Genomic DNA, 22,687 nt, shown 5'->3' on the forward strand with positions numbered 1-22,687 from the left:
ATCTTGGCATATAGAGCAATGCAGAAATGACAATATTTACATGTTATTTCTGATACAGTTTTGCTGCCTGAGCTGCCATTACAGATTGTTTAATAAAATTGAATTGGCTGATTGTTTTCATGTTAAAATGTTTATTTAATTTATCATTTACTCTCTATATGCGTAATGAATTTTACTTTTCAGGCAGTATCGGTCAATAGATAAGTTGTTTATAGTTTTTAAATGGCTCGTTGATGCAGATGTGAAGTGATGGCTGGCCTGCGAGGTCCAATCAAACCAAAGAGCTACTGGAACTCAAATCCTGAAACTTAAGCAGATGTAAACGTTGGTTCTGGTTCAGTCAGAGAGCCACGGTTGCACTCGAGTAGTTTTCTCAAACCTGGTCAGAGAATTCAAAGACGATGAGGGGTCATCAAAAACGCCCGACTCGACGGAAATATGTGTTTGTTTTTCTTTCCCTGTCATAGTTTAACACAAGCGAGAAAATCAGTTTGCTTTGGAGACGGAATATAATCAGGATCAGTATCCAATATACAAAATCTCCTTGAAAATGCAACAAACCCAAAAAGAGAGAAATACATGACAGGTCAGTGTCTTTGGAGTCTATTGTTGATGTGGGAAAAACTCCAAAAGGTGACTCATCTCCTGTAAATGGTCAGAAAGAGAACAATCTGCCGCAGGACCTTTTTTTCATAATCGTCCTTTGAGATTCATGGTTTTTATCCCATGTTTCAGAGTTTACTAGGTCTCGAAAAGACTGTCCATAAACATTAAAGCCTTTTATATCCCTGCAGCACATTTTCTACTGCTGTTATGTGTTAAAGCTCAGTAAGTCGTATCGCACAAGACTTCTGAGAAGGCTGGCAGTTTCACTGGCAAGTTGGTGAAAAGCAAGGATAATCTGTGGTGGCGGAGGCAGTGTGATGCTTTGGGCCAGTCACACCTCAGTATTGTTTAGTAGTTCCTTTCATAGGAGCAGTATTCCATGATGATACACAATGCCACAGAGAAAAAATGTTTCAGGAATAGTTTGAGGAACAGACTGAAGTTTTTGAGGCATTTACTTGGAATCCAAATTTCAAGATCTATGGAGTATTTGTGTGCTGGGCAAATTACTCCAATCCGTGGATGTCGTGTTTGACAACAAGATTTGCTGCTCCCCTCCTGGTGCCAGACACCACAACACGCCTTTGGAGGTCTCCTGGAGTCCAGATCCCAATGGGTCAGGCCTGTTCTGACAGGTTGGCCCAATATCAGACAAGTGGTTTCAATGTTATGGCTGATCAATGCACCCGTCCACCTCCAATCCCACAGTGCGGGGCAGAATGCCGTATTAGCCACAGTTTGAAATTCAGATGGACTGAAACAATATTTGTGGTTGTGTTTTGGCCTGATCTCAGACCACCGTGTTCATGTAAACCACCGGCTCCTGTTATGTTTTGTGAAGTTCCCTGAAGATATTCCAGGTTCTGGATTCCTCCGTCTGCCCTGTTCTTCAAAGAAAGTTATCCAGATTACTGGAATAAATGAGCTTTTAGCACTCCTTACAAATCTGCCGTTTTGATTGCATGAGTTTTGGAGGCATTCTTGTGGACTGTTCTTATAAACTATCCAACACAAATATACACGTCTGGACACACAAAGCAAGGAGGCAGTCTGTTTTTTTTTTTTTTAAACCATGAAGGTTACCACACGTGATTATTCTATTTAAGAATTATTAGGCATATTGAGTTATGCTGTCTGTAAAAAGAGCCTTTTTTCTGTCTGTTCCACTTTTCTTTTTCTCCTGACTGCCTGTTTGAACAGGAAATATCTTTCACATTTCATCAGTTAATGAGCAGGTTGTTATGAGTGCCTCTACAGTGGCCCATATAATCATTAGAACGCCATTTTTCACAATACTAGTAGCCAGGCAATATATTGTGACCCACCATCCACCCAAGGGAGTCGATTATTTTTGAAAATTTTTAGTTTTTAATGAAATTATTATAATTTTTTAAAAGATTGATTAACTTTGAATGCATTTCTGCAAATAAAGTGCTGTATTAATTCTGGTATTTCTGTTGGACGAATCAAGCTTGTCTAACCTTCAATGTATAAACTTGTTCTGGAATTGGCCGAGAGGCTTCCCCTCTGTATATCAGTTTGGTTTCGCGCTATGTGCACATTTGTTGTATTTTGAGTATTTCTCTTAAATGGCATGGCTTATGTTGTGGTTTCTAGTATTTAGTTTCTTTTCTTGGAAGCCAGAATAAGTCCAGATGTCGGCTTATATGCTGTGGAAGGTTTTACTGAGTTTTGAGGCTTAGATAGACACCAAATCATGTTTCACTTCAAATTATTTCAATAGAATGTAACGGCATCGCAACACAAAATATTCCTATATTTCAATACATTCTTCAATTCAATTTCTATTTGATTATATAAGTCCAAATGCAACACAGTCATTTCAAGGCACTTTTGCAGAGAAAAACCAACAATTCTGCTTAAGCAAGTAGAGGAGACAATGGAAAGGAAAAACTCCCTTTAACAAGGAAAAACCTGCAGAACCAGAACCAGAACCAGACTCCCTCCTCTTCCACTGGGGATTTTGGGATGGAGCATCAATTGATGGTCATCGCAGGCATAAAGGATCTTCAGACCTCTGGGAAATGTTTCACTGGTCCAGATGAGCCGCTTGTTTCTGATCATCTTTCTATTAGCTCATCGTTGCAGGTCAGGGCCTAAAATAATAGTGTGTTTTTTGGGGAATCATAATGGCTGACAGTTACTGCGACTTCTAATCTAGCATACGCTTCTACAAATAGAATCTTAAAGCCACGTTAATCACGCCTCCTTCCTGGCATCGGATATAATCACAGCCCTTGTAACAGCAGTGGAAGCTTGGCCTCATATTGGCCTTTAGCTGTTACTTTGAGATTCTTTTCCTCACCTCATTGAGCTTTCTGTGTTATATCTTGGGAGCCAGTTTGGCAGCAGGTCCACTTCCAGGAAAAGTGCAGGACTAAAGACTTTGCGTTTGTTGTGGACTGGCGAATACCTTCGGTCTTTAAGGTGACTCTGTTAGCTCTGTTTATCTAATGCCAGTCACTTCTTGGAAGAGATCTCTTTAGGAGGCATGGTATCACATCAGCAGATAATTCCTATAAATAGCTAAAGCAGCACAGTGAATGTGTTTTTTTTATAGACAATAAATATTTGAGCTGTTCGTGTGGTGGTAGGTTAAACGTGTTTGAGTGTATTGACCACATTTATTGTGCAAAATTAGATAATTCCAACGGATCACCCAAACTTTTCTCAGCCTAGAGCGTTGTTCGCCTGTGTTGTGATTCAAAGAATTTCATGATTTGATATATGAATAAAATGCACCTGCCTAAGACCTTTTTTTCAAGTGAAAACGCAAAACTTTTGTTACGTTTTTGGGTGTCAAGCTCATATAAACTCATCCGTTTAAGGATGTGTGAGGATTAAACCTGGTGGCTCAAATGTTGCAGAAAAGATGACCCAGAACCATTTTGTGTTATGGAGTTAGTAGTGGTGTTATTATAAGACAAGATTGTTTGACTCTGTGTGTTTTATGCATAATGGCGAAAGTATTTGACAATCCTGCCATGTTGATTTTGAGTGGCGAACTTCCAGCTAATATTGAGCCTTTTTACAACACTGACTTATTAAAACTGCCTATATTTAACCGACTCCACGGATCAGGGTTTGGATTGTGTAAACAGCACAACGGACACACGGCACTCGCAGTACAGCCACTATAAACAGGCCTGCTCTGACTGGAGCAGCCTGGTATGCCATAACATACAGCGGCAGCCTGGTCTGTTTCCCCCGCAGCACCCATAGCTGATAAACGCTGCTCGACTGAAGTGATGGGGATACAATAAGCAGCAAACTGAGGTAATCTCACAGGCTTGAATGGATGGGTGTGGGATACGTTGTTGTTGTTGTCCATCTACTGGCACATGTCCAGAGGAACTATTCATTGTGGCCTTGGTGGCCATATGCAGTTGCACCATTTAGTTGTGTTTGTTCCCCCTCGTTTACACGGACACAAGTCGGACCATTTTCAAAAAGATCCACCTTAATAGACATTTTCAAAAAGATGCATATTCGGTGGCTCCAAGCACAGAAGAGACACGCAATGCATGAAATGCAGAGGGAGCTTTCTGATTTCAATGTGACGAAGCTTTTTGAGTGAGAAATGAATCATCTTATTGTATGTAGTTTATTGTTTGTTGTCTATTGTATTTTTTTTTAAAAAATCATCTTGGTGGATCTGTTGCACATGTCACACATGTAATGTTAATTAACACTATAAGAACTATTTCAGACATCCTGCTGATTGACAGTGGAAAGAGAAAGTGTGTGAACTCTACAAATTGTCTTTTTTCTTTTTTTTTTTTGCATAAAAGCTCAGCCTGGTCTGATTTGCTTCTCAGTCACAATGGCAGTGAAACACAATGTTTCCTCTAATAATAAATGATGACTCGTCAGTACACTCCTGATCCGATCTGAAACATTCTTGCTTCCTGAAAAGCTTCAGCTCAGCCAAGATTGTTAGTATGTCTGCAGTGAACGGCTGTCCGAGCTGATTACACGGCATCTCTGACTGGGTCGCTACGAAAGGTGGATTGTCTTTAGCTTGAAGCTGTTCTGTCGTGGATTTACCTCAGTGGTTTAGAGCATTGTTCTGATTTAACAGCCTTACATGCCTTAAACATGACAACAGAAACTATCTCACACTGACAGTCCTGATTGAGAAGCATTCAGTCTGACCTCGGCTGACCGAGCGTTTAGTTTTGATATTGTCATGCACACAGAGTGACTCATGAATAGTTCCTGTTGGTTTATTCACATGCTGAACTTGAAGGTCAGGCCACTGAGTGGGTCTGCTCGGCTTCCTCGTCGCTCTCCATTCAGGGGCTGTGGTGTGAGACAAATCCTAGCAGGGAATACAATTACTGTTCACGCCTGAGAGAGGAAGAATCCTAACAGTTTAGCACATTAAATGGTGGCGTATGGCAATGTCAATTTAATGGCATTTAAAAAGGAAATGGCTTTAAGAAAAATACGCCTCCACAGTAATTTCAGATCTACAAGCAAATGTCAGGTGGAAAATGTGAGCGATCGACAGAGTAAATTTAGTCCAATATCAGATAGGAAAAACAAATATAATATAGCAGTTGTAGGCGAAAGTTCAAATAGTAACTTAAGTGCATTCTGTTTTTGACAGTGGTATAACTTCATATTGGTTAGATTGCAGGTAGTGTTAGTTTCTTCTTTATTTTGAATAATTGCGTCAGCCTGTATGGTAAACTTCTCAACTTCATGAACAGATTTCCTAAAGAAACTCCTGCAGGGATTGTCTCGAGGAGGCCACATTGATCTTTTTTTTTTTTTTTTTTCCCTAAGAAGACCGACCGAAGCATTTTTATAGTTTCTAACCATCGCCGTCCTGTCTGAACTACGGCCTTACTATAATTCTCTTTGGGGTTTTCCTCTGAGACCACATGGTGGATTCTCAGTCCCTTTCAGCCGGAGGAGCTTTTGAAGGTGCAGTATCCATAAAAAGGACTCACCACATTGGTTTTATGGTCAAAATAATTTAGCTTTTTTTTTAATGCCCGTTTCTAAATAAAGACTGTTTCATGTCATGTCAAAGGGGAAATAGAGCATTTTGCCTTTGATGCACAGTTGCATGAAGGAGAAACCAGTGGAATAAAAGACCTGGGAGCAGGACGACGGAGTTTGCTGCCGAGATAATTTTGCACATTTAGTTTGTGCTGAATTTAATTTGTTGTTTTGAAGAACAGCTTTAAGACAAGCTGTGATACTAATAAAGTTTACGTACAGTTTGTATTCAAACGGAACTGACTGAACTCTTTACCTCAGTTTCTTCTGGGTTGTGTTGATGCTTGTAGAGCGGCCAAATAATGTTTTTTATGGACATGCCATGAGTCCCAAGCATGTGTTCCCTGCCTTAACAGACATACTGATGAGTTTACTAACCCTTTATGCTCATTGTGAGCAACCCACCCCCTCACACCAACAAGAAATACATGCCTTTTTCTTCCTTTTTGGAAGGAAGAATTTAAAATGGTCTCGCGTTTAGATCAAGACTGATGACTAAGTCTATTTTCTCTTCATGCAGTGATTTTTACTTGACAATATAAACTGCAAGTCACATTTTGTAAAAGCACTGGTAATATTCATATTTCTAGAATGACAGTATTATAGTCACATCCATTTACACAGGCATCTGTTAGTGAATGCTCTGGAGTTGTGTTACATTAAGACCCCAATACCATTCAAATAAAATAGTTTAATTAAGGAAAGATTCAGTTTTGCTGGCATAATGCGCATCGTTCTGTTTCAGGGTACAAAAATAAATGACATTGTTTTTGTTTTGCAGCACAAGATTAATGAAGAAATAGCAGAACAGAACAGAAATTACATTGCTTCATTGGACTACACAGCATTAATGATTTAATATTGCATCGCAAAGCCTAATAATGGCTGCACAACAAAACCACATTGTACCATACAGCACTGCAACAATAAATATATCTAATAATAATCAACATACTGTAACCTGCAGCAATGTATTCAAGAAGGTGCTTTTAGGCCAAATAGCTTAAATGATGTTAACCTGTTGAAAAATAAGACATAGATTTCAGCCATACTGTTTTGTATTCTGATGTACAGTGCATAGTCTCATTGTGCCATACATGCTGTTGTTGTGCAATATTGCTAAATGTATTGTAAACGGCTGATGTAGTTTTAGCAGTTTATGCTGAAAATGTAATCCTAAAATGTGATTGCTTTGCCCATCTTTCAATTTGCATTTTATTTTATTGCTGTGATGTATTTTTTTCAGATTTCTTTGACTTTTCATCTCCTGTGTTATTGGTTCTGGTTGGTTTTCATGTTATGGAGGTGAAATAGTTTAGTTTTGATCTTTGCCGTGATGCAGAACAAACAGTTCTGGTCTGTGTGAGCCTGTGTGTGTGCACACATTTGCTGTTTTGTAAACAAATGTGGTTAAAGCTTTCTAATCGTTCGAGAAATAAAAAAAAAGAGGATTTCTGAAAATGCAGAAATGAAAATGTAGTTTTCACATTAAACGTTGTGTATTTAGGGCCTAACTTCTGCCAGTCAGCCTGTAAAAAGTGTCGACACATGCCTACTGTAGACTCACAAGCTAAAGTCTAATCATAAACAGGATCAGCATCACGGGGGGCTTCAGTATTTTGTCAATATTGAAGAATATTTTTGTGATAAGCTGGGAACACTCGATTTAAGCCTGCAGGAACCTCAGAGAATCCCCCTGAATCTTTCATGTTTCGTCACCACAAACGCACACGTTGGCTTGAAAGTAAGTTTGATAACAGAATTGAAGTGGAATCGGGTGAATTTGAGCATCCTGGGATCAGATGACTCTGATCAGCATCTTATCTCGGCTGCTCTGAGACGCGTCTCATCCTGTTCTCGTCTCTGCACAGACTGGCCTCATACAGATCGGGGAGGAGAGCCTGTTCATCCGGCCGCTGGGCGACCACGACCCATCGCAGTCGTTCTCCGGACTCAAACACCAGCTGCTGCGACAGCGACGCTCCACTGAGAGCGCCGCTGCTCAGGACGCCGAGCAGCACCGCTACTGTGGGACTGTACAAGGTGAGTGACCTCAGAACTGACGGGGTGCTGTTGGAACACACAGGACTGATGGACACGATGATGGAATCACTTGGTTACAGTAACCTGCTGCATAAAATAAAGACACAAGTAAATCTGTCTCACTGCAACAGTTTGTGGGATTACACTCTTGCATTATTGTGAGAATGACCCCGGTGGAGTCTGAGTCTGGCTTAGAGCCCCTTCTGTGTGGAGCTTGCATGTGTTCTTTCTTGGTGTGTTGGTTTTCTCTGAATATTCCTGCGTTCTACCACATGCCAGTCCAAAGACACAAACTGATCGGTGATTTGAAATTGCCCACAGGAGTGAGTTGGAACGGAAGTAGGGGTTGTGTCTCTGTTTTGGACCGCCGACATGTCCAGGATGTATCCTGGACAAACCCTCCAGGTTTAAAAGCTGGATGTCCAGCTATCACTTTCATGTTACTCAGCCTCCTCTTAAGAGTAGTGCAGCGAATCACAAGCACACCCGAACTCAAGGAGATGACGACAAGAGACAATCTGAATGCTCTATTTGCTCTCACATGCAAAACACAACTCGTGCTCCATCTACAGTGAAAGCGGAAAACTTTCAGTGCGTTTTAGGAGTTTGTTTACACAACAACGGTTCTTGGAGCTACTGAAAATACATCTTTCTACGCCCATATACGAACGTCCGTGTACTCACATTTTTCATGTTTCTTTTTTTTTTTTTTTTTTGCATTTTTCACGTTTCTAGCGTATTGTTCTCTGCTGCATGTGTGTGTGGTTTCGTTACAAAAACAAACAGCGCCAACTTGTGGCCCGGCTTCCTAACTACTTAGTTTTCAGCGTCTCTGCGGTTCCTGTGTAAACATTCATCCCTTTTTAAAATGTTGCCATGTAAATGCACCAACAATGTTTTCACTTGAAGCGTCGCGTTAATGGGCCTTGAGATTTGCTTCTCTGCCTCACAGTCTTCACAGGCTCCCATCACCAGGAAAAATAGTGCAAAGAAGATGTTTGCTGATGGAGCTGGAAAATGAGTCGACACATGGAAGTAAATCCTCTCCAGAATGGCTTCAGACGAAGACAGCATCCCAGTCAGAGTTCTGACCTGAATCAATCAGAGATGCTGTGCAATGAACTGAGATGTCTCAATGTTATGACTCAGCTGAAGCGGTCCTGGTCCAAAATTCCTCCTGCTCAGGTCAGCAGCTACTGGAGGAGCATGGCGGAGGCGTTTTGCTGCCAAAGAAGATTAAAAGAAATAAATGAAAAATCCAGAGTTCTCTTCATTTTTCCAGCAGCACTGTAAATATTTAACATCTTTGGGATTTATTTGAATGGTTTGTTTTAAACTTTAAATTGCTGCGGCGTCATCCTTGAATTATCTTCACATTCTGCTTGTTGCACTGTTGCAAATTGTTCTTAAACTTTTACACAGACGCGGAAGGGTTTCATGCCTTTGCGTTCTGGCGCAGACGGAGCTTCATTACATATGAGTGGGATTAGGGTGGACGGACTCGGTGCGATGGCTCAAAATTTGGGGAATGTTCTATGCATTCACCTCAGGGACCCTGAACGCTCCTCCAAATGTCTGCAGCGGCGTGCGTGTTGTGAGCCGTGTGAATGGACTACTGTCTGCCCCTCCGCCCTCTCGGCTGAGACCGCCAGTCCGACATCCCAGGGAAGCAGCGCTGATAAATCATAGGTTTCACAGCAGCATTTACTGCTATCTAGCAGGCTTTGATGTTCATTCAGCTCCAGTGTGCTGTAAGAGAGGCTCTGTGGAATGCAGACGTTTCCTTATTTAACGTCGATCTCCTTTCTGCAGAGTTCATGTTGGAACCTGCTGAGCCTTCTCACTAATAACGCTATCAAACAGAGAAACCCCTCTTTTGCTCTTGTGCATTAATAATGTGCATATTTTCTTAAACCTCTGGCGCCCCTGTGCCAAGTTTATAGATTTTTCTGCCGACATGAATTTACAAGGAGGATATTTTTTTTTTTCCCCCCTCACTAGAACAAAGTTGATGTTCTTCTTTAGAAATGTGGAAGTTTAAGTTGTTTAACACTCCTGAACACATTTTTTATTTTTTTTTACATCCACTTAAAAAAAAAAAAAAGGTTGTGACAATCAATCAAGAGCTCATGGAAGAGTTGAAATAGTTACTGATTAAAGTTTGTTATCCAAACATTTGTCTGGAAGAGAATTGTTCTGAAAGCTGAGGGAAGCCAACAGCCACAACACACAGCCAAAAACTGTGCAACCTCTCACAGCTTCACGGACTCAACAGGAGAAAGGCTGTTGATTTCCATTACACAAACGGGTTATATATGCATAGATATATTAAGTTAGATGCAGAATACAAATCACACTTATGCTTGTTTCCTCTGGTGTTGCCTGTAAGTTTAAAGTTATGGTGCGTTCCAGTTGGGGAGTTTCGTCTGTTGGGAAGCAGAAGTAGTAAAAGACTCACTTTCTTTATGTCGGTATCCCCATAGTAAACTTCTACTACCTTGAGTTTTGTTTCTGACTTAGAGCCTGTTTGCAAGAAAATGTTTTCAAGTGTAGAAGGAAAGCTTCCGTTGCGTTTTTGGGTGTTTTGCTTACATGACAACGAAGCTCGGAACCGCTGAAAACAAATTATTTTGAAAACTGCTCCCAGTGGAACTTTTATTTATTTATTTTTTTTTGCACAACCAAACCCAGGCCTCGATTATATGTGGTCTGATTTGTATCGGACGTCTATCATTGTGACTACTGTCTCAGTGGTCATTGACGTGAAACGGAGATAAGTGTCTTGACTTGAGTCGCGAGGAGAGACGCTGTATTCTGAGGGAGGTTGCGTTTATATTGTAGTGTGAACAATCGAGCAAAGAAGTCACACATTTATTCAAAGGAAGTCGAAATGTTCATACTGCTTTGTGAAAAATCGACAACCGTTTTTTTTCTGAGGAATTGTGGCCATTGAGGAAATTGGAAAGCATAATTAACTATTGATAACGGTACCTGTTGTCAGACCAGAATCCTGTTTCAGACAGGAAATCCTATGTACGGCTTAAAAATAATTGTTTTGCCTTCTTGTTTAGCTTGTTGGTTGTTTTTCCAATCTGATGTCTCAGAATAATAATGATGTGGTTTCCATTATAATCTAAAGGGTTCGTCACACTGGTCTGTGTCATGTTACGTCAGTATCGTTGGTGCAGGTCGGAGGCATCTCAGAGCAGTTGAACCAAATGACATAGCAAGACACCTCCTACCTGGACCAATGAGAATATGCAAAAACACATTTACATATTGGCAACGTTGCGATGATTATTATGAAAATGGTGCAGGAACTCCAAAAAGAGCAGTTTTCCAAGTACCGTTTGTAATTCCTAGATACATGACCAAATCAAGTGGACGTATCGTATGTGCAACAACAAAGTAAGTATAACAATGGATCAGAGTACTTTCAATTTTCCAAAATTGGGATGAGGTCAGGGCTTCCCCTCCTCGGTAAGTTTTCCTGCAGCACCTCATGAGCAGAAGAGTCCTTGGCCCAGAGACTCTGCTGTTTTATGGTAGCGTGAGCAGCTTGTTCTGAGCAGCTGCATGCACTTCATCTCTGTGAGTAATGGCAATGTGTTCAAGGACAGCTCTGATCTTAGTCTGCGTTTCAGCCAGACTCAGACGACGGAGATCAGTCATAACCTTAACACATTACCTTAAAAGGTCAATTGTTTTGCAGTGTTTTTCAAATTATTTTTTATTTTGCCTACATTTCTACAAAACTGCTTTGCATAAGTTTTCGATAAGAGTCGACAGTTTTGAGGGATTGGCAGCTTTTCACTGGACTAGTTTTCAAACACAAACGAAGAAAAACTGAAAAAAACCTTTCACGCCTCATGTAATTTCCCGGTGACGGATGTGGGCCGGTCATGGAAAAGGTAGGGGGGGGGGGAGCAACAGTTATATGTAGAGCCCACAGGTCATACAATGCCTACGTCTGCTAGACTCTCTGGAGAGAGATTGAGCATCTCTTTGTGTAACACCTCTGATTGACCCGACCTCTCGTCTCACTTCGGCTGGAATCAACTCTACGAAAGTGAGCACAGAAGAAATGATTAGATGTGTCTGACTTTTTCCCAAGATATTGCATTTCATAGCTGACACATGGACGTGAGAAAAGTTTCAGCATTTCTGGAAAGTAGTTCAGGAACACTTTCCTATTGCCATTTCAGACTAATGGTCCTTTTCAGCGGAGAGAAGTGCACACACTGGGATGGGAGAGGTGTTGTTGTTGTTGTGTAGGGTTGTGGTTATTTTTTTTTGGGAGCGTGAGCCGTTTTACCTGCTCTCTTGAATTTAACAAGTGGAGCCGAGGATGGCTGCTATGTTACAAATGATGCTACGGAACAACTGTCTCAAGTAAAGGACAGTAAATATAATGCTGTGAGAGCTTATATTATAATGATCCAATATCATATGTTTAGAGAGAGATGTTGTTACAAAGCATCTGATAAAGTCAGACTCCGCTTATGCGACAATTTGAACTAAAACGCAAAACTTGTTGTGTTTTCGATGTCCGTTTACACAACGGTGCCCGGAATCACTAAAAACGCAAGTTTTTGGAGATGATTCCCAAGGTCGAACTTTTCAAAAATGCTTCGACTCGGTTATTGTGCAAAAGTGTGAAAACACTTTCGCTTGAGTTCTGGCTCCTTGTGGACTGTGGAAGTGCTGCGACTGCGCATGTCCACCACGGCTGTAGTAGTTCCTCTGCCAATGCACGAGTAGCTGGACATTTACAACAATTGCAGCCTCCAGAGTTCTGTATGTGCCGCTCACTCCTTTCAATTAAAATACGCTCCTTCAAAACAACTAACTGTACATGTACTACACCATCATACTCATATAGTCATAGTCTAACTTACTTGTCTGTCAGGACGAATGTCCTTGTATCTGCCATTATTTAATTGTTTATAGCGTATTGTTATCTGCACCCAGGTGTGTGTGGTTTCATTACAAAAACAACCCAACAGTGCCAACTCATGGCCTGGCTTGCTGACTATGTCGTTTTCAGTGTTTCTACTGTTTTCGTGTGAATTGAAAATCTTCTGAAATGGAAATGTGAAAACGATGCACTTTCCCTTGAAACGTTGTGTAAACGAGGCCTGAGATGGTGCAAACCGCCACAAACAAACATGTAAGCTGCAATACCCTACCCCCCCCCCCCCCCCCCCCCCCCCCCCCCCCCTCCGTCTATGTGCCCACATGTGTCAACTGTGGGGCAATTGTACACAATAGGGTTGCACCATAAATCCATCTGAACACACCTAATTTTAACATCCGTGCAGCAATTGGAAGGGCAACCGTTTGCAAGAACTCACCTTTCGTCTCTTCACCTGGAATGAACCGTGCCGGTCAGTTCTCTGAAGAAATCCACTGGCTGCTGCTTTATGACCATTGTAACTCTCCTAATTCTTGGTGCCTGTATTATGCTGGTTTTGATTTGCAGTCTGTTTATGTTTCAACATTAGTATGCAGTCGACCGCCTTGTTTTTTTATATACTCCCTGTACTCCCTATCAGCGTGAAGAAGTGTTGCCTCTCCTGACTCCACAGCTGAGTTAGTTTCTCTGCGTCTGTTTTTGCTGATGTGTCTGGTGGACTTTGGCACACCTGCTCCGCTTGCAGCAGATTGTGTCTGACAACTGTGCCGGGTGAACCTTGGAGGTAATGTGAGGAGCTGGCTACTTCTGCAAGAGCAGCACGGCTCACGCAGAAATGACACATCACTGTCAAGGCTTCTCGCTTCGCAGAAAGTCCTAAGCAGACAAAGTGCCGGCCGTGGAGACGCTGACTGCGCCTTTACGCTGTCCGCCTTGTTTTGATTCCGTTAGCCTTCAGATAATTAGAAGTCATTAATGAGAGCCGCGTGACCTTGAGAACTGAGCTGCACCCTGAAAGTTGCATAACATCACGCAAGCTACAGACCACCAGAACTTTTGACAACCTGTATAAATAAATTCTTTCCATATGTTCATAACTGGGGCAAAATCACTGAGACCTCCTCTTTAGAAGGAAAGAAGAAAAACCTGCAGACGTGTGTGTGTGTGTGTGTGTGTGTGTGTGTGTGTGTGTGTGTGTGTGTGTGTGTGTGTGTGTGTGTGTGTGTGTGTGTGTGTGTGTGTGTGTGTGTGTGTGTGTGTGTGTGTGTGTGTGTGTGTGTGTGTGTGTGTGTGTGTGTGTGTGTGTGTGTGTGTGTGTGTGTGTCAGCCTGCAGTTTTCTCTGTCTGCTCGTATTCAATGGTTGCAGAGCGAGTTCGAAGGGTTTTTCTGCTGCCCTCTTCCAAACGTTCTTCCTCCATATCCTCCCATTGTTCTGCATGAGACCGTATCTGCTGATGTGGAATGGCTTATGCTTCTGTAGCCACATAATTCTTAGTGTATGAAAGCATACTGAAGTTGAATTATTCCTCTATTCGGTTGGATAACTTCTTGGAGCTCCGTGGCAGATAGTTGACATTCCTATTGTCATGCTTTGGGTCACTTCCAGACCAGCTTTCGAGAGTCGTGGCAGCAGAAATCTCAATTAGAGGGTGGGGTCGTCCGGCTCTAGAGGCTCAGAGGCAATTAGATGCTGATTCTGAGGGTTTGTCCGCCTGTAACGTGTGCACCTGGTGTCCTGCAGAGAGTTGGACGGGGGTTGAGGTGGTGGTTAAGTGCCAGATCAGAAATTCTTTCCTCTGCGTTCACATCTGCCTGGACTCAACCGGCCCCGTCCATTCCATTCCTGTAGTCCTCTCTTCTCTCCTCTTCTTTCACCAAAGCTCCCATTTCCTCCCCCAAAACCACGAGCTCTCTGGAGAGTGAGGCAAACTGAAGCAGATTTTATAGTCATTAACAATCAGCTCAATGTCGAAAAGAATTGGTATCATGACAAGGTCTGTCTCTCTGCTCGACATCGCTGACCCTAAGCCGCCGCTCCCAGCAGAGCCGGGACGCTGTACGAAGTCTACATTGGGACGTTAAGCTATGTTGTGCGAGTCGTGTGAACCTCATATTTCGAAAGGAGAATAATACATCAACAATACGTCGGGTTAAACTGAAAAATGTTGTTGCATTGGTAAAATATGTTCCCGTTTGGAAACGTCTTGGAACAGAAGCAACAGACGATGAGAGAATTCGGACGGGAGATTTGAGTAGTTGAGTATTACTGGGAGAGTCGGAGACTGATATCACAAATACAGAGGAGTATCTCCTAAGAGTCCAGGCCAGAACGGATCAGAGGTAAGGGAAGGAGACGTTGGGACTGATGATCACAGGTTGAAATCCCACTGCTGAGCAAGATTCGGATAGACTTCACTATGAATAGGCTGGAGTAAATTAAGTGAAGTAATTATGAGATTTAGTCATCTCGTGTTTAAATTATATCATTGAAAAATTCTGAGATGAGAAAAATTACCCGACATTCACACCTCAGTCACCAACTAACGCCGTCCGTCCGTCATGCTTGATGAAACGAACAAAAGAAGAGAGTGGATACAGGCAATTACTTCAGTGTGTCTGCATTTCACATTTCATCCCACAACTTCATCAATTTGAGAAAAGTTGAAAGAGAAATATATATTTTTTTGTGTTTAAAATCTGCCCATTTTTTCCATTTATGTTTATTTGAAGCCTCAAGACCGTTTAATTCATTTTAAAGTGAAAATGGAAAACTTTTGTTTTGTTGTTGGTTTCCATCTACACAACATTGTTGCTCAAAGTCACGGAGAACGCAACTTTTGAAAGCGCTCAGACTCCATCTCCATGGAAATGGGAGAAAGCGCAACTTTTCTAAAATGCTGCTGCTGCACATGCACATCACGGCCGTAGTGAATAGATCTTCTGCACATGCGCGAGTAAATGGAAAAGATCCACAATGCCAGCCTTCAGAGTGGCAACATGAAAACATCATATTCAGTATTTCTGCCATTTCCATGTAAACAATTATCATTTTCAAGACACTGTGGTCTAAATGGGAAACTTTTCTGAAATGAAAACACAAACTTGTTTTCACTTGAAATATTATCGTGAAAATGGATTTGAAGGAGTCTCTAACAAATTGAAGGAAAAATGACCAAGAACAAGGTCAACAAATGGCTTTGTTTTTAAAACACTGCTGCTATGAACTACAGTTTCATATTTGAAAAAAACCCCAAAAAAAACCCCAAACGACAGCTGGTTTAATTTGGGAAAAGAGAAAGAGCACCATTATTTGGAAGTCACAAATCGCATTATCGCAAAACTCAGCGAAATCATTGCATGTTTTAATATTGTGCAACATTAGTTTACGATCTGTTGACGCGGTGGGAAACAACTGATGAAACACGTTTGCGAACGTGAATCAATATGATCTACAGCCTCATGCAACATCCATGATTAAACATCTTGATCTTTCTTTTAGCTTTCTTGAAAGGTCTGTTTTTAGAACGGGGACCCGTGGACGTGTGCGCAGTGAGCGCTGGCTCGTGTGGTTTGCCTCCACAGTGGAGCCACTGTAACAGTGACAGTGGTGAACCTTTAATACTGGCCGCCGTACAAACATCGCAATCCAGCAGCTTCCTGTGCAGCCACAGACTGGTCAGACAGCCCACTGCTGAACTTTCTCCACTGCCAGAGTGACCAACAATGAGCACCTCGCCATCGCAGCTACGTCATTTCACAATGAAGAATTTGGCAAAACCTGATGAGGCAGCTTTTCCTTTACATCATTTTAATGGCCTGACAAATGAGTCATTTATCTGGAGAAGCAATGGCTGTAGGAGGGGGTGAAGGTGGCAAGCATGATGAATCCTACTTATCAGTCTTATCGAAGATATTTCATAGGTTGCATGAGTATTTACAATCCACTTTGACCCAATAACTTGGAGCTGCCATTACGCGTTTCCTGTAGGTCTTAAAGAACTTATGACACCAAAACATTTGTGAAAACATTTCACACTGTTCAGCGGTGGTTAAAGAAGAAGAAAAAGAGCGTGAGAGTGTTCCCTGGAGCGTTGGAGGTCAGACCGTGCAGATTTGAGTTGTATTTTGACGAGCAACCGAGCAACGACGGCACAGATTCAGACAGATCTGAAGACGAGACGCCAACAACGATCGTCAAGGCGACGTGATTGAGTCCATACCAGTTACAGTGGGAGACGACAGAATGAAGACTGTAGAGCTGATGTGGTGTTGCATAATAATACGTCTTCCACTCATTTTAATGCAACAAACAAAGGCCAAAGACCCTGAGTGATAAAATCATATTTGGAACCAGGCTTTGCCCTCCCAAGCTGCAGCTGCTTTCTTTCCATACGTGTCTCTACCTGCCCTCTGTGATCCGTCGGCCACACACAGCCGTGCTGCCACTGACACCTGCACAAGTAAGATGAGTTTTACTACAGTCGCATTCGGATAAATTCAGTGAAAAATATAAAATAGAAGTGGGCTGTTGCAAACATGGACAGAGTACGGGCAGCCAAACAAATACTAACACTTTAAAAAAAAAAGAAAAAAAAGAAATTATGTTTTCTTTAAACATGTTATCAAATTAGCCTCGAGCCATCCTTTCAGGGGGAGTTTGTAAAAACACCAAGAAATTTTCCTTCATAATTGTTTGGTTTTGCGAAAATACAAGCATTTCATCACATCTACTCTGCACCACTACAAAAGAGTTTAAAGTTAAAATGTTAAAGGTTTTGTGGTACAATTCTTCCACTGAAGATGATATTGGGCTGTTTGTGGCCCCTGAACTAAAATGTGTTTGCCACCCCTGCCTGAGAAGGTCTGACTTCAACCAAATTGTCTCTTTTAATATGAGGCCTTAACGCAACAGTGATTTCGGGTTAATCGTGTGACTTCACTCCCAATGTTTGTTGGCACATTTGATTTGCTTCGATTTGAAAATACATAATTTCTTCATGTGTATGGCTTCATTCACTGCTAGAGAGAGTTGGATTTAATCCTCAGCCCCTCAGTAAATCCCACCCTGACTACACTCCTTCTTGGCTTCAGAAGGATTAGGAGCCCCCCTCCACATATTTGACAAAGGTGCTCAGTAATGGTTTGAGGGTCACGACACAGAGTTCAAAGAGTTGATTTGAGAGTGGAGTCCAGTGGAGCCAGTGTGGGACCTGCTCGCTATGTTGGGACTGAGTGAGGTGAGCACACAAAGAGGACACAGTGGAGACACTGGAAACAAATAGAAAATAATGGTACCGACAGCAATGTCTCAGCTACTGCTGCTATGTTTTACACAAGCAGAGGGAAACGCCATGACAAGTAGTGAGTTTTAAGAAGGTGAAACAAGCTGACTGTGTGTAGAACAACCTAACTGCTGAACTGCTTTTTCCTCTTCGCTTTAAATGTGGCAGATAGCAATCAACTTATGACTGAGACTGGCAGCGTGCCTTCAGAAGTACTGAATCGACTGCAGTAGCAGAGAAAGGTAGAAAGCAGGAGTCTAATCAGAACTGTCTTTGGTAGGACAAATCACATCTATTCAATTAGACGTTTGTTTATTATTGTGGCTGCTTGATGTAATATCCATCCATCCATCACATTCAAACCTCTCTGCAGTAGTCAGTGAATAGATTAGGTGTAAACAGTCTCCTTCCAAGTCCAGTCGGGGATTTTCCATTGGATTGAATTTTAAGATTTAACTTGGCTAGAACATTCACCTCTAAACTGTTTCTGGGTAGTTTGTGCTGTATACTTTGATTTATTGTCTTGGTGAACAATAAATCTTCTCCAAGTCGAAGTTCTTTTGGAGACAAATCAGGTTGTGTTTGGGTTTTTTTCTAATATATTGAGAGCATTTATTGTTTTGTTTTTTCTCTACCTTTGAAAGCCCCTCTTGGCCTGCTACCTTGAAGAATCCCCATTGCATGATGCTGCCACCTCCATGCTTTGCGGTGCCGAGGTCTATAGTCTGATGATCCAAAAGCTCAATTTTGGTCCCAGACCAATGAACTAAAGGTCCTTTGTGCTTTCACGTGAAAATAACTTTGCTCTTTCTTTTCTTGGACCCAATTTTAACCAGACATAACTGTATATTTCTTTCCTTTCTTTTTATTTCTAATCACATACACATCTGCAGTTCCCACCTGCAACCTATCTTTTTTTTTTTCTGTCTTCTTTGGTCTTCTGACTGATGTAATGCAATGTTATAAACAGGCCTGTTGTCAGCACAATCAGAGACAGTAGGGCTTCATTTGACTGGATAAATAGCATCCAAAGCATTACTTTGGATAAACTTTAATCCAGATTTAGTTTGCTCTTCTCTGAATAGTGTTTTTGACCACGAGGCTCTGACTGGTGCATAGTGGGAGTAACAGCTGTTGCACAGATTCTCCATCAGGCACCAGTCGCAGGTGTTTCAGAGTCTCCAACATGTCAGCTGCTGAAGCTTTGAACCTCGTCAGGAGGGGGATCTTGGTGGTCTCCCTCATTTCTTCTGTTAACTCTCTCACTTTCTGAGGACGGTCCATTGTCACTTGGACCGCATCGCCCCCCGTCTCTATTGATGGATGAACCTGAACTCCAGAGGACACTTAGTGGCTCGGACTTGTGCGAGTTCCTGTGTCTTTATGTTGTATTTTTCATAGAAACAGTTTAAGCCAATGACGAAACAATGAGGGCATCAATTGATCTGAACAGAATTCAAAATCAGAATGATGTTAATAGGATACATTACGTTCCATGCGAGGACTTTTGAGCATTTTCATTTGTTTTAGGAAAAAAAAACCAGGCTGGGTCGATGTAAAGGTAAACATATTTATACTTATTCACTTAGAGTTTTTATTGTACACTTCATAAACATTGTTTGTCTTTTCATATCCCAGTCAAACTTTATATAGCACAAACATCGTCTTTCTGATTTCGCTCTTATTTTATCGGTATTGTCATCCTAGATTTCACTTTGAGTGAAGACGTACAACATCTGTCACAGACATGTGTTGTACAGACTGCAAATCTGGAGCTGCACACCAGCTCCGAGTGCACAAACTGGAACGTCTTTGACCCCCCCCCCCCCCCCCCCCCCCCCCCCCCCACTAGGACGGTGCCGGTGTGGAGCCGGTTCTGCTTTGATGCCTTTTGAAAACTGGCGCACATTTCAACAGGTTTGAGAAGCAAACATTATGTCGCAGAAATCAGGGTCGTTTCCGTCGGGGATCCACACACCATTTCACTCTGGAGCACACATGTTGCATTGACACATCTGATTCCTATTAAACACACACACTAGAATATGCTCCAATTCTGCATTTTTATTGCTGTTTGACAACATTTATAAGAATTTTTTTATCTGTAATTGAAAAGTTTTATGTGATTGTAAAACATAAATCCTGACAATTATGAGAATATACTGATTTAAAAAAAAAACAAAAAAAAAAACATTTTATGTTAGCAGGTTTGAGTGTTACATAATACAATTTTCAAGTGCTTTTGTAAGCTTCGGAGGGAATCAGTCACAATTCTGACCAATTATGTGTTCGACTCTGTTTCCAACTTTGAGAGCAACACTTTTGGGGAGCTGTGCTGCTGTGAGCACTTTGGCACTAGCACCTCTATTTTTTTGTTTTATTTTTTTTCAGTGGAAAAATGTGGAGCTGGTTCTAACTTCGGGCTTGGCACCGCCACCATGCTGGTTAAAGAAAGCTGTGCGAGGCTGCAGCCGCTGACCTGGATGAACTGACTGACACTGTGACGTCATATCTCAACCTTTGTGCAGACATGCGGCTCTTCCGTTTCTCGATTGTGTGGCAGATCAGGCGGATTCCTCAATTAGCACTTTGCACTGAATGAGCTTGAAGCACATGTTAGAATTGTCGTTGAAGAAATCCCATAATAATAAACACATAAGCGATAGCAGACCGTGGTCACTGCAATGAAGACGTGTTCTATGTTGTACAATGGCATGGAAAAGATTTAGCGAAAAGGAGAGTTCAGACGAAAGTTTTATCTGTAATAGATCACAGATGAAGCTCAGTTTGGAGAAGCATGCAGCTGTTCTTGGTGCAGAATTGAAGCCAGTGTGGTGGACAACAGTAACACAGTATTTGAAGTGTCGTTCTACCCCAGGGGTCTGACACCCTTATGACCAAAAGAGCCCTTTTAGCCACTTTCAACCAAATGTAATTTGGTTGTAAACATGCTTCACTTTTAGAAAGTTGTTTGTATAGAGTCTTGCAATAAATATAAAAACTGTATTTAGGTTGCTTTGTAGATCTTTTTAGTGCTTTTACTTCATCTGTTTTAGCCATTTGGCTGACCCCCCCCCCCCCCCCCCCCCCCCTTTACCCTATAGTATTTTAAGCTTTTATTTATTTTAGCCATTTTAACTATAAAAATTTTAGACTCCGTTTACACTAGAAGTTTTTTCCATGAAAATGAAAAACTTTTATTGTGTTTTTGGTGTCAGTTTACACAACAGTGATTGAAATCGCTGATAATTTTACTTTTTGAAAACGCGCAGTTTCAACCGTTTTACTTTTTGCAAGCCTTTTTTTAATCGACTATTTCAGCCATTTTAGTGTTTTATTCCAACTGTTGGTGTAGTGTGAGAATAAAATAAAGATAACACGTTTATTTACACATCATTTTTGGTAGCATCACAGAGCCACTGCAGAGTTGGCGCCAAAGCTTTAGTGCATTATGGATATAGCCGCTTTTATGGACTGATGAGACTGCCACTCATGCATGGTGGTTGTTTTGGATCTGTTAGACTCATGAACAGAGATCATTGGAGCAGGATAACTGTTGGTCTCAGTACTCTTTTGTGTCAAACCTTTGATAGTAGCAAGGCAAGAAAACTCCTTCCGGGGTGTAGCCTCAGGACGACTCATTAAATTTATATAGTTATACAGTGGAAGAAGCCTAGTGACACGCTTTTTTGTCATATATTTTTACCACGCAGATAAAATCCATGGAGCTCTTTTCGTGCTTTCATATATTCGTCATTATTATGCAGCTTTGCTCTGGTCTCTAAGTAACAAACTGTCCAACATGTTTCTGTCACAGTTAAGGCAAATTTTTTTAAATGACTACCTTCCGAGGCGGTCTAAACAGCGATCGTTGCCTCAGGCCCGAGCACAAACTGCAGCAATCGGTCCAGTCATGGCATGAGTCAGCGTTCTCCCACAAAGCGCTGAGTCGGCACAGCCATTGTTCGCTGCGCTGTGCTGATGTTAGGATCGCAGTTCAAAGCGGTGTGTAATGTTTCTCGGTGTGACTCAAACATTATTGCAGCGTTTGTCCCCTCCAAACCGGCAATCATGTGGAATAAGTACCATCCATGGAAATTCTTGACAAATCATCAAGCAGGCTTACCCACTGTGATGCCATGTGTGAAGGTGAAATGCGCAAGCGTTCAGGTTTTTCCATTTATTTCTATCGTTCTATAAAAGGAGAAAATAAAAGTCTTTGACTTAATTGCACCCTAAAATCTGAAGAGTTGCAGCATGTCAGAGGCGTGAGAGGAACATTTGTTTCTGGTCCTGACTGGTGGAGCTTCTCGTGGGTATGACATGAGCCCTCGTTGTGGGAAGTCTCTTTGTTGTGACTCTTGTCAGAGGTAGTAACCTTACCCCCACGTTGCAGCAGCCAAAGTGTCTCAGTCTGCGACAGATGGTTTTGTATCTGGAAAGCCCTCGCCCACACCCCACACCCCACCCCCGACCAAAGAGTTTCTTTTAACTGAGAATCCAAAGCACGTTGGTTCTCAGTAAGGTCAGTGCATGCATGAGTGTTGGTGTTGTAGCATTGTGCCACTTAAGTTTTCATATTGCATGGGCTAAAGCTACTTTATTCATTCATCAGCACACAGGCTGAGGCCCTGTTTACATGACTTTTCAAGTGAAAATGTGTGCTTTTTGTGTTTTCCTTTCGTGCTTACACAACAACGTTTTGGAGGTGTTGTAAGGTGCTGGAAACATTAACAATAGGAGTACATGAAGAAAGAGGAACTATTTACTAGTTTGTATGAAAAGCATAGAAATTGCAAATTTTTCAAT

General features: G+C 41.7%; 1 protein-coding gene across 2 annotated transcripts in view; it reads left to right on the forward strand.

Moving 5' to 3' along the window:
• The window catches only part of adamts17 (ADAM metallopeptidase with thrombospondin type 1 motif, 17), a 104,530-nt gene that overhangs the window by 6,368 nt on the left and 75,475 nt on the right, over window positions 1-22,687 (forward strand). For both annotated transcript variants that reach the window (XM_080492354.1, XM_080492355.1), the window contains exon 3: window positions 7,509-7,680. In XM_080492354.1, the coding sequence (XP_080348480.1) occupies window positions 7,509-7,680 (172 nt within the window). The remainder of the gene's footprint in view (window positions 1-7,508; window positions 7,681-22,687) is intronic.

This window comes from Lipophrys pholis (assembly GCF_963383615.2).
Source record: "Lipophrys pholis genome assembly, chromosome: 2".
In the NCBI taxonomy this organism is placed as follows: domain Eukaryota; kingdom Metazoa; phylum Chordata; class Actinopteri; order Blenniiformes; family Blenniidae; genus Lipophrys; species Lipophrys pholis.